We start from the raw sequence: 12,900 nt of genomic DNA, 5'->3' as shown, positions 1-12,900 counted from the left end.
ATTTTGATTACTCACTGACGTCCAGTGATCACCGGTTAATGAGACAGCGTTTGCAGCACTTTGCAGCAGTTCCAGTTGGGCTGCTTTCCTGTTATACAGGCTGTGTATGAAAACTACGGTCCCCCTCGACGGCAATGAGACGGGTTAGAACATGCCAACCATAGTACGTCTTTAAGACCCGAGACTTGTACGAAGCTGACAGGTCTGCAGTTAGTTGCCACCCGTTTCTCAAGAGCTGTAGTCATTTTTTGGGATTTGGTTTCATCCACAGGTCGGCAAGTAGCACTCGTAGTACTCTTCAAAATACTGCTTTGCCTGAGTGGGTAGCATGCTAGTGGGTAGCATCAACCTGAGTCACAGCTCAAGCTTGACGTGCTTCCGTGATATTTTAATTCGGCTTTACACAGCTGTACTACTTGTCTACTGAGCCGTCCGGGAGTTTTGGAAAATAAAAAGCACCATTCAGAACTGTGTTGCTGCTGTCTTTCTCCATCATGCCTGCAGCCTGCAGCAGGAGGAAGTATCGCAGCTTGATGATAAGTAACGGTGTGGCAAAGGGTCAAAATAGTAGCCTATTAGGCACGACGCAAAGCCAAATGAAGTGTAAAATAAATTAATAAATGCCGGCATGCGATTAATACGATTAAAAAAAATGAACGCGTTATGCACCGCCCTTAATCGCATCTCGATTAACGCGTTAATGCTGACAGCCCTAGTTAACACATTTTGCTTAAAAACACACCGTTAGGAGCAGTACGTACAGCATCTTCTGATGGTTAATACAGTAAAGGATCTCTGCACTGTACCTTTAACCTCATTTAGCCAAGCCTCCATCCTGTCGGCCTCAAGGAAGCCTAGACAAATTCACAATTTTTGTTTCGGCTGGTATGTGTAAAATGTTCATGAGGTTTGGGCATTTTTGAAATGATTCTGATGTGTTTGTTATAGAACAAGGAGACAATTCCAATGCTGTGTGTCTGCCACAGTGTCTTTGTTTTAACTACCATTTGGGGGCGCCAAAGTGGAACACCATTCAATTCTATACTAATACGTAGATCAAGACTACCTTCTCCAGAAAAATGACAGCTTTGGATTATTGTTCAAACAGCTTAAAACATGTTTACAATCAGCAGGAAATAGTGTGACTTTCTTAAGGCGTAACGTTAGGTTAGAGTGCTGAGGTCAGGTGGCATGATTGGGCATACAGAGTATTCGACTTCTCCCATCTCCTACCTACCTAACAGGCAAAAATTGGTTTTCTTTTACCATAAGTCCTCCTGCACACTGCCTGCATGGCTTGAGCATGTCAGCTGCGTGGCGTGTCCGTTTTTATTTCGGCTCCCATGTTAACAGGTTAGAGCTTGCACACTGCCTGCGTGACACGCACGTCTCAGGCGCGGCTCGAGCCACGCCGAAAACACGTGCATGCTAGAAATAGGACCGACGCCTATTTTTCACGGAACCGTTTTCAGGCAAAATAAAATACGAAAAGATGTTTATATGTCATTTTGACACAAATACATTTAATAAATGACATTTTGATGTTTGAAAGTCTCTAGGTTTTGACATAAATACAGATATAAATGTAATTTAAAAAAATAATAATAAATAATTATCGATTTTTAAATATTGCACCTGTCAATACAGAACAAAATATTCTGTAGCCTATTTTACCATCAATATTGCCGACGTTGTCTTTGCTGTAATCAAATCTGTATATATTTATGTTTATGTTTATGGGAAACATACATGTGTACAGACAAGGCTAGCAGCAGCAGCGCCGCGTCAGACACGTTTCTGGTGTGCAAAGACATGGAAAACGCCACGCAGCCTCCACGCAACTGACACGCAACAGAAACACCACGCTCACACCACGCAGGCAGTGTGCAGGAGGCCTAATGCCAAACTTTCCTTTAACATAACTTTACCGCAATTTTTTCCAAACATGCCTAATCTTGATCTTGGATATATATCATAGTTCAAGGTCCACTAACTAGTTTTTTTCCGAAGCCTTCAACAGCTGATGTCCTTAACAATTGAGCAAACTCCATCTGCTGAAAAAGACTGTGAGATCCATTTGAAAACCCCCGGAAAAAAGCTAGCAAGACAATGTGGATTCAAGATTTCTTTTCTTTTGTCAAACAACTAACCACACCATCACCATAGGTGTGGCAGAGGCAAAAACGCTCATATGGTTCATTTTGAAATCGACTGACAATCAATTTTGCCGTCAAGGCTCAACGACTAAATCAGTAAAAAATACTCCCATTCGTGCCCAAAGAAAAAAACCAAGCAGGTGATTTTACAGCCACGGTTCTTCTACAATTTAAGGCTTTCCATGCTGAATTATGTTGATAAAAGTCATTGTCATGATGGAGACTTTCTACAAGAGCTCATTTTTAGTCAAAAAGGTAGACATCATCCACATCCTCCTTCCTGTATACTTTACATGGACATCAGGACTACAGATACACTCAACTGTAAATCTGCATACCTTAACAATACCCATCGACTCAGAGTGCCATTTAGGCTTCAGCTCAAACACCCCCAGTCAGAAAGATAAATGTATTTGCCTTCTGTCTGAGTGTAATGATGTGTGTACACTGCTGCCCTTTCATTGCACTTGTACCGTTGGCATCAGAGTCCTGCTTCTCCTTTTGCTCTGCATGGTAATTAGAAAACCACAAGTAAACCCGTCGTGAGCTCCCAACACTCCAGTAAGTCATCTTTGATAATGATCTGCACGTTGAATATTTATATATGAATCAACAAAATTACACCAAGCAGAAAATTAAGATAAAGAAACTTAGAATAAATTGGGGTCAGAAGAATCAACAATTAGTAAGATATAGCCCAGTACATTCGATATAATTGCGCGCGGACGGGGAATAATTGTGATGAAAATGGCGGCTATACTGTACAGCTTTCACACGAGAGCGCTGTATGTTTCAATTCAGGACTGTCAGGAGTATATTTGGAATGGCAGTAATGTAATTGATACATGATGAGATACTTGTCATTCATATTATTCATTCCTGCCGTGCTGTGTGAGGAGCTTGAAAATGCGCTACAGAGACTAATTCTGGATATCAATTCCAATGCAGTTATAGACAGTCTGTAGAGTAAAGATGCTGACCTTGCCCATAAACCTTTTACCCTCTACTTAGTAGACTGGAGCTTTGACCAAGAGGTGAGCTCCATCATAACCTTTAGTGTGGCAGGGCTGAACATTTTTTCCTTCTTTCTTCTTACATTTTCTCCTGCAACCCTTCTTACTCAAGCGATCTTCTCTCTGGTTTGGTTCAGAACAGCTCTAAAGTGTAATATCTATCTAAACTTGTATTTCACAGCTTTGACCAAAAGGGGTCAGACATTCCCAGCACTCCCACGTCAGCTGTCATTATTTAAAACAAATAAACGATTATTACAAAAACGCTGGTAGATCTATGTTCATGTTTATAGATCTTGTAGGAGCTGTGGAGCAGCTAAACGACAATGACATCTTCACAGATAAAACGACCAGCAAAGGTGGTGTTACGCCTGAAAAGGAAACATGTAGCAGCAGTCAGCTTTTGGCCCTGTGTTCTGCTTCACTACTGTGGGCAGTACAAAGGACTGCTGTGACACACTTTCAGTGTGGTTTGCTGTCACTTCATCTAGAAGCTCTTAAATAGCCCACATCACTCTCTTTTTCCCTGCTACCCACACTGCCTTTTTTCTCTATATCTCTGTGGGTACATATATATATATATACTGTATATATTTGTGTGTGTGTGTGTGTGTGTGTGCAGGGCCTGCTGAAAGTGGCTATTGACAACGCACGGGCTCAGGAGAAGCAGGTGCAGCTGGAGAAGACGGAGCTGAAGATGGAGCTGTTCAGAGAGAGGGAGCTCAGGGAGACTCTGGAGAAGCAGCTCGCCATGGAGCAGAAGAACAGAGGTACTGCCTGACGACTACCTGGCACTGAATCCTCCCTGTCAGCCGTGTGTGTGTGTGTGTGTGTGTGTGTGTGTGTGTGTGTATGTGTGTGTGTGAGGGCGGGCGGGCGGGCAGGCAGGCGTAAACGTGTATTTTTGCAGCAGTTCAGACTTCCCAGGCCTGTGTACTCATGTCGACGTGATAGCTCCTGAATGTACACACACAGTTCTGCGTGTATGTTTAATGTTTCTTATTGCAACACTGACATGCACGGCTGCGTTTCTTTGCTTACACACACACACACACACACACACACACACACACACACACGCACACACACACACATACACGCACACACACACACACACACACACACACACACACACACACACACACACACACACACACACGCACACACACAGGGATCTGCTTAGCACCGGTTTTCCTGCTCTTAGTCAGTTGACATAATTGGTAATACACATTAACTTAGAGAAATTCACTCTCAGTCTCATGTTAAATGCATCAGCTTCATATGCTAACTGTATCGTTTATGTTTAATGAGAGAAATTCATGAAAAATATCCCAATACATTTTTCAATTTGCTTTAATTCCCTCTAGCAGTTTGTTAAGTCACAGTCAGTATTGTCTTTTATTAAGGAAGATCTTCATATATTATAAAATATTTAGGTTTAATTGATTTCCCCTTTTCTATTATAGTGTGCTAGATTTTAAAAACGAGGTTATTATCTTTCCCTGCTAGAATGCAATAGCTACAATAATCAGATTTCAGTTTAAAGTAAGGCTCCGCTAATTTTCCCCATAGCTCATTTATTGTCACTGCGGTCTTTCCCTATCCAAGCAATCATTCAGAAGCGTCTGAAGAAGGAGAAGAAGGCCAAGAGGAAACTCCAAGAAGCTCTGGAGTACGAATCCAAGAGGAGAGAGCAGGCTGAGCAGACCCTGAAGCAGCCCTCGCCCTCTGACAGCATGCGTTCACTCAACGGTCAGATGCTCCACAGTGAGACACTATTACTGTACTTTTCACTTCCAACACTTTCAGACATATTTAGTGTGGTTCCTAGTGGGACAAAGCAGGTGACCAAAATGTTTTGATTCAAAATGTGATTTTTCAGGAGTTTAAATGTTACCTGAAGCAAATATTGTTAAGTCACCGATGGCTTTATTTTTTAGTAAAAGCATCATTATTTTATAACAGTACTGATAAAATAACTCACGTATCTTATTATAGCAGCGATAAATAGATTAATGCTGTTTCGTTCAAAATGTTAATGCTGTATCTTATCTATAGTGCAACTTTTCATTTGGTAAAATCTACGTTTGCTTTCCGTTCTCATTACATCGTATGAAGTTTTACACCCAGTGCACTTGGACTGCAGCTAATGATTGTTTCCATTATATATCAACAATATATATATATATATATATATATATACAGTATATACACTGTATATCTGTCAATTATGTTCTTGATTATTCGTTTAGTTTGTTTTAGCTCATTACAGTTCCCCAAAGCAGAAGGTTACGTCATCACATTTGTCCAAACAACAAAATATTCCATTAACAATGAAATAAAGAGAGAGAGAGAGAGAGAGAGAGAGAGAGAGAGAGAGAGAGAGAGAGAGAGAGAGAGAGAGAGAGTGATTGGAGTGTTTGCTTGAAAAATGATTGGAATAATTAATTGATTATTAAAACAGTTGCAGATGGATCAGTGCTAAATCATGTGATGCACATTTACAGGACATTTTAATTATTGGTAGAGGTGTAAATAAACTAACTGCATATATTCAATGCTAAACTTAAATACAGTTATTCTTCAATACTTTTATCTGACAGGAGTGACTAGTCGGTTTGCAGAGTTTAGGTTTTGCATACAAAAGCTGATTTACTTTTTTTTTTTCTTTTTGATTTTTTTGGGGCATTTTAGGCCTTTATTTGTATAGGACAGCTTAGTCATGAAAGGGGAGAGAGAGGAGGGAATGACATGCAGCAAAGGGCCGCAGGTCAGAGTCGAACCCGCGGCCGCTGCGTCAAGGAGTAAACCTCTATATATGGGCGCCCGCTCTACCAGGCGAGCTAAGCAGGCGCCCGATTTACTTTTTTATATATATAAAATCACTTCATTGGTGGCCACCAGCAGTATACAGTACGGGGTTATAAGACCCAATTACAAAATCTAAATATGACAATTACTATTTAGTGCAAGTACAATGTTACCTTTGACATTTTGGTATAGTACACTTTACTACCAACACATTGAATGTAGGGTCATACTTTTCATGCATAATGATTCAAAAGTGTTAAATCAAGGTTTTAAGTATCTTATTTTACCACTTATCATAATCACACAGATACGCAGAATTCATCCAACGCATGTATTCAGCGTCATGCAGCGGAGAGATAGCTTGAAGGCTTTAGCCTCTTGTTTTGAATGAACGATGTTGTGAAACTGGCATTGTGATAGGTGGATGTCAGGGATGTTTAACGGCGGTGATTCCTCTCTTCTCTCAGAATCTCTGACCCCTGAGATGGAGAGTGACCGCAGCAGTGGAAGAACAGATGCTGAAAGGACAATACAAGGTACAGGGGCTCAGATGAGACAATAAATCTCTCTCTTTTTCCGCTGGCTCTCTCTCTCTCTCTCTCTCTCTCTCTCTCTCTCCCCCCCCCTCGCTTCCTCTCTCGCTCTCCCTCAAACACACACACACACACTCTAACGCACACTCTGCTTCAGTTTATGAACATTAGTGTTTCTGTGCCTGCTGTTCAGGCATACAGCTCACCATCTGGGCCACAGCACTAGGTCAAGATCATTGGTTTTCTGTAGAAATAATATTGTTCTTTTACTTGACTTTTAGTGGCCGGGATGCTTTTCAGAAACAGATCTTTGTTGTACAACACTGTACAATACAGTAGATAAAATAGTGAAAGAACTAAGCTAGAATGTAGCAGAGAAAGAGCGAAAGAAGTGGTTTGTTTACAGTTCAGGAAGCATTAATGAGTCATAAAACCACAAAAAGCAGTGGAATCCCCCCTTTGATAGTAATAAACGGGGCAAATCAATCCATTTTATGAATAAGCCTTGTACATTTTTAATGGTTTGTTTGTTTGTTAGCCTTGGGGGTGCAGTATGTGTTTGGGGAAGGGCGCTCTAGTGATAACCTCTGTAGACTGTCTGCTATCTGTGTTTACCCAGATACAAGACACCTTGCCGAGGTTGAATATGCTCATTATTACTCGGAACGTCTTCCTTTAATACGCCTCAGCTGCGTCTGCTCAGAACTGCCCTTATCAGTGGGAGAGGTCCCAATTTATCCGGGAAAATGCTCCATGTAATTTGCTGTGAAAAGTGGAAAATATTCATCTTTGTATGCAAGAATAAGTTGGGTCCCTTTAACTCTTTAATGTTTGATTAGTCTACTTGAACTGATATTTTGTAAAAGGGCAAAAAGAAAGAAAATTGTTCTAAGAGAAATGATGACTCCTCCTTAATTAAATGTCATTCAGTCACTGCAGGGATCTGAAACAGTTTGATGTCCCAAAAAAGGAAATCCATATGTCATCATTTAAAATACAAAGATAACTTCCAGATACAGTGTAATTATAGCCCCTTATTTCATACCAAATTAGTATATTTAGCCACTTTCATTTCTTTACACTTAATATGAAGAGCTAGCCCTTTTCTAGTATAATTGTATAAAATGAAATGTGTTAAAGCTTCTACACTTGTAGTGACAGCACTCATGGTCTCTGCTTAAATGTACAGTGTCTTGCATAAGTTTACACACCCATGCTAAAGTTGACTAAAAAGAGGAATAAAAAAAACATCTTTTGGAAATTGATCTTAATGCCTTAATTAAAAAAAAAAATAGGAAAAATCCAACCTTTAAGGAGACCAGTTTTCTTTGTGAATGAATAATGTATCGTAAATAAATAAATGTTCTTCCTTAAAATACAGGGGGCATAAGTAAGTACACCCCTATGTTAAATTCCCATAGAGGCAGGCAGATTTTTATTTTTAAAGGCCAGTTATTTCATGGATCCAGGATACTATGCATCCTGATAAAGTTCCCTTGGCCTTTGGAATTAAAATAGCCCCACATCATCACATACCCTTCACCATACCTAGAGATTGGCATGGGGTACTTTCCATAAGATCATCTCTCAATGCAAATCAAACCAGCTATTAGGCTAACTGAAATAAAACCATGCCAATCTCTAGGTATGGTGAAGGGTATGTGTTCCAAAAGATGTTTTTTTTTATTCCTCAGTTTAGTCAACTTTAGCAGGAGGGTGTAAACCTATACAAGCCACTGTAGGTTCTAATGAAATGGAATTAGTTTTTTGTTTTTAAATGATGTTTTTTTGTTTTTTTTATCTAATCGCTGTTAGGAACAGTACAATGCGGCCATATCGTTTTTTGGGGTCTCTCAATCCCTCTGCTCAATGCCTTGAAAAGTGGGATGAAGGAGGGAACTGAATAACAGGCTGCAGTTTGTGTTTTTGTTCAATTAGAGAAGCATTTGTCTGCCACCCATGTCTCCTCTGCTCTACTCTGCAAGCCTCGCTGTATAATTAACCTCAAATGGCAAAAAATGATGTTGATAAATTACACAAGCAGAAGGGGAAAAACAAGCCTATCACTCGCATGAAAGTCGAGAGAAATGTGTGGGTATATTCTCAACTCCAAACTCAGGGAGGCGAATGGAGCGAGATAGAGAGAGAGAGAGAGAGAGAGAGAGAGAGAGGGAAAAAAATAATAATGAGGGCATAATTTTAGAGAACTAATTATTTCTATTTGTCTTTTGTCACACTTCTCTAATTCTGCGATATTAACACAGTCTGTGTTTATTAATTGCTTTTACAGTGTTTTGAATCGAGTCCAAGAGGGAACGTGGCTCTTTTCACAGGCAGACAAGCTACTGGGACTGTACCTCGCCAGTACTGCCTGGCAACGGTGCACATGTGAATATCTTCCCCCAGTATCTTCTCTGGTTCCCTGCCGCTTCCCACTCGATGTGTTCGGCAAGTTTACACGACCCTGTGCACAGAGATAAAGTTCTTTGTTGCAAGATTAAACATCAAAACAGTTAAAGTGAAATTAAAATTAAATGAATGAATGTCACTGAAGCAAAAAAGACTGTAATTAATGGATCCCTTAATTGTCTTCATAAAATATTTGCATGGGCATAATTTGCATAATTTACATGTATTAATTAATCTTTCAAAGGAATTTTATGCTGAGAGAAGCCAAAAATTCCCTTTGTTTTATTTAGCATCTAATGAAATATTTATTCTCTTTAATGAACTTTTCATCTTGATTTGAATATAAAAATACTAAAGTTTTAACATATTTTAATGAGACGCTCTTTCATAAAACAATGTGTCAAGACGTCACCAATTTTTCTAGTCATGTATGTGAAGCAGATGTTTCAACATTTGCAGTAATATTGCGTCCTGACTCGGAAATGGATTTGAATCAGTGAGATGTGCTTATCAGACCTCCTCGCCCATTCCCTGCCTTTCATGATAATTTGATCTATTAAAAGTAAAATAACCTCCTCTCGACAAGGTATTAAATGTCGTCATCCGTCAAATAACAGAATCGTCCTCATTTTCATTAGCACCCCTGCAAACTGCTCCAACTGTGAAGCTGGGCCGGCAGGTAGACAGACTGTGAGCTGAGTGTGTGATGTTTCATCTGCTCTTGTTATGAAAGGCGTGTGTGTGTGTGTGTGTGTGTGTGTGTGTGTGCGCGTGCGTGCGTGCGTGCGTGTGTATCAACTTGTGTATCCTGGCCCACACTCTTAGCGCTCTCTGGCCCCCTCCTTGGCTGTCTGTTCTTCGTAGCGCTGCATTCATGCTGTAATGACTTTTACACAGAACTCAGTGGTTGTTGCTTGAATAGAGGCTGCAATAGTGCAATGCCTTTGAGACCTACAGCAGTGCCGAGTAATTAGCCTGTGTGTTTGTACACCCCACACACACACACAACACACACACACACATAAAACAAGCCTTTGTTGTCTCCACTCTCCATGCATGACAATACATTAAAAAGGTTAATAGGGAGAACCGGACTATTTGATAAAATATTGATAATGTAATACAGATTTTAAATTAAGCACAATTCTTTGTGGTAATAGAATTATTGTAGAAAATAACCTACTAATTTAAGTGTGACTACCAGCTAAAGTAAATGCACTGTCAGACATCGTAACTAGGTGTATTCTCCATGTCTCTGTAGAAAGGGAGTCGAGCGATGTCCGGCGCGGCTCGTGTCATGTCCAACAACTTGCGCTGCTAAATGTCTTTGTGTGCGTTTTTCTTAACCATTGAATTATTTAGGCGTGCTGCCATAGAGAGGTGTGCTTTCTTAAAGGCATTACTGTAGCATTCTCCGGCAGAGGAAATGTGAAGGTAATAAACGTCAAACATGCTCCTAAGCTGTGCCTAACAGATGCTTTTACCAGCTCAGCGTCGGAGCAGCACTGCTCGCTCAGGCGAACACTCAGACAAGAGTGTTTGCTGGGAAATGGACAAAGCTCGTTAGGTTGGAGGTGTCTGGAGATAACGCAGCGGAGGAATGTCTGCCGTTTTCAATAAACACTATTTCCATGCAGGAAATGTCACTTAGAGAGCGCTTTACATCATGAGTGCAGTATTATGTTCAAACAAGCATGTCAGTAGAGATGTCTGAAACACATGTGGCATACAATTCTGGAGCCTGGAGTGCGGTTATCATAGCTGCTTTTACAGTGGGCCCTTTCTCGTTAATAAAATATTCATGTAACAGTGTAATTATATTTCCACTGATGTGCTGTACTGTATATGATCTTAAATACAAAGGTACAACTATTTTGGTTAGTCCTTATTTTCCTTCTACCTGACACCATGACACATTATACTGTCTTATATCTATTGCAAGTAAAGTAAATGACTGTATATGATGTTTAATCATATTCGTCATGGTCGCTAACTTAATCTTATCCTCAAATCGGTTTGTAAATCCATAGTAGCACTGGTGAAAGTGAAAGTCTAGGGGGCAATATTGTGAAGTTACGTTTCATCAACTATCACATCCTGAATAGTGCATGTGCGTCAGCAGGATGTTAGCTGTTGGCTAATCCTTGGCTCCTGTGTGTCCTCTGTTGCAGATGGAAGACTGTTCCTGAAAACCACCGTGATGTACTGATAAGGCTGTGAGGAGCTGGAGGAAATAAAAATTTCAGAAAAAAAAGAAGAAGAAGAAAAAACGAAAGAAAAGAAACCCCATGAAGATTCTCAAGAGCCCTTATCCAGGCTGATTTAGTAAGAGGAAAGAAGTCAAGCTGCTTGTAGGAGTTCAATGGAAAATGCTGTGTTCACCCAAATGCTGGAGGAGGTTGTGTCTGAATGTAGAATAAGAAGTCTTTTTCTCACAGAGGCCGACATGAAATAGTTTGACAGAGCAGCTTTTGACGTAGCGGGTTGGCCGACGTGAAGGATAAACATATATATTGAGCACAGTAAAAAATGTACCCATGGTACACTGTTGGTAATAACTCGTAAATTCACAGCACTGAAGATTTTTATACTGTATCTCAGCCAGCGAGAAAGCTTTGAAAAAGAAATTCGACTGAAGTTGTGTTTTGTATTTCAAATTGAATTTTGAGAAACTAAAAATGACACGTGGAGATGAACCTTGTGAGGAGAAAAAAATGTGAATCTATCCATGTGTTCATCAAAAGAGAAGACTGATGTTTGATTTTCATGTTTTCTAAATTAGATGACAATACAATCACGTTTCCTTTTTACCATTGTTGTATATACAAGATCTGATGATAATGACAGTAAAACTCGCTCTATCGAACCCGAGTGGCTTGATGAGGTATGTGTATATAACGTTAAGAGGTATTGTGTATGCAGTAGAGCTATTAGGCAAACAATACCACCATTTATATAAACCTACAGTTTTGTTTTGTTCTATTTCTGAGCCATCATTCTTTCCTATAGCTGCCATTTTGGTGAGAAAGCATGCAGGCATGTAAATGTTTGTCCTGGAATTATGATATTTAATAAATCCTATATTGTGCTGAACAAATACTAGGGTTGACTCACTCAAGCCCAGATGGTTTTGAAAACATAATTATCAAACATTTCACTTTCAAAATGAAGACTTTTGCTGTCGATAGTACTGTAATCTTTGTAACAAAGGTGATATTTCTTGGAATTTACTGTACATTTTTTGTCATGAGACACTCAAAATCAGCAACTATCAATGCCTTTTTAAAAAGAAAATATCCAGACTAATTATGATCACGTGTCAGTTTGAGAAACAGTCATGACACAACTTTTTCGAGACTGAATGCCATTTAATTACATTGCTCAAAACCCCGTACACAAACACAGTTCTCTTTTCTTTTTTAGAGTGTTTCATGATATCCTGGTGAGAAAGAAAAAAAAAATATAAGTTAAAATTTCCTATTACTTTCCCTAAATGCGTTTTGAATATTGGTGCTGTAACACCTGTGTATATTCTCTAGACATAAGCTGATGTCAGTCCTTTAACTGAAAAACAGTTTAGACCTTATGTGTTACAATCAGGAGAGGAGTGTCCCATGTTCACAATGTGTTTGTTCTTTTTGTTCTCAATGGAGTGTCTAGGTCTGTTGTCACTGATAACTTATATAGCTTCTCGAATCATCTCTTCATTGTACTTCAAATTCAAATAAAGTTAACATGTTGATAAACTATGTGAGTTAACTATGTTGCCCGAACACACTTCTCTGTCGCACTTGTGTTTGAAAACGGCGAGTGTTTTTGAGGTGGAAGTCACACGGATTTAACATTCCAGATACAGCTTGATACAGAAGACAGCCAAACATAACAGTTCAAGGTGATCTGATACAAATGTAAACTAGTGTTAAAGGCAGCTCCTTTTTGTTTTGCGATTCTGAATCATCCTTGTGTTTTTGGCGTATT

General features: G+C 39.6%; 1 protein-coding gene across 10 annotated transcripts in view; it reads left to right on the top strand.

Annotated features, from left to right (window-relative positions):
• The window catches only part of dachd (dachshund d), a 122,422-nt gene extending 109,757 nt beyond the window's left edge, over positions 1 to 12,665 (top strand). For 7 of the 10 annotated variants that reach the window (XM_031286722.2, XM_031287098.2, XM_031286890.2 and 4 more), the window contains exons 10-13: positions 3,792 to 3,939; positions 4,778 to 4,936; positions 6,448 to 6,516; positions 11,094 to 12,665. In XM_031286722.2, coding sequence (XP_031142582.1) covers positions 3,792 to 3,939; positions 4,778 to 4,936; positions 6,448 to 6,516; positions 11,094 to 11,131 — 414 coding nt within the window. In that variant the 3' untranslated portion in view covers positions 11,132 to 12,665. The remainder of the gene's footprint in view (positions 1 to 3,791; positions 3,940 to 4,777; positions 4,937 to 6,447; positions 6,517 to 11,093) is intronic. The other 3 variants (XM_031287227.2, XM_031287166.2, XM_031286964.2) reach the window with 1 other exon arrangement.
• The last annotated feature ends 235 nt before the right edge of the window (positions 12,666 to 12,900 follow it).

This window comes from Sander lucioperca, chromosome 8 (assembly GCF_008315115.2).
Source record: "Sander lucioperca isolate FBNREF2018 chromosome 8, SLUC_FBN_1.2, whole genome shotgun sequence".
Classification (NCBI taxonomy): domain Eukaryota; kingdom Metazoa; phylum Chordata; class Actinopteri; order Perciformes; family Percidae; genus Sander; species Sander lucioperca.
The sequence above is the reverse complement of the archived record's forward strand: the minus strand, read 5'-3'. Positions and strand labels throughout refer to the sequence as shown.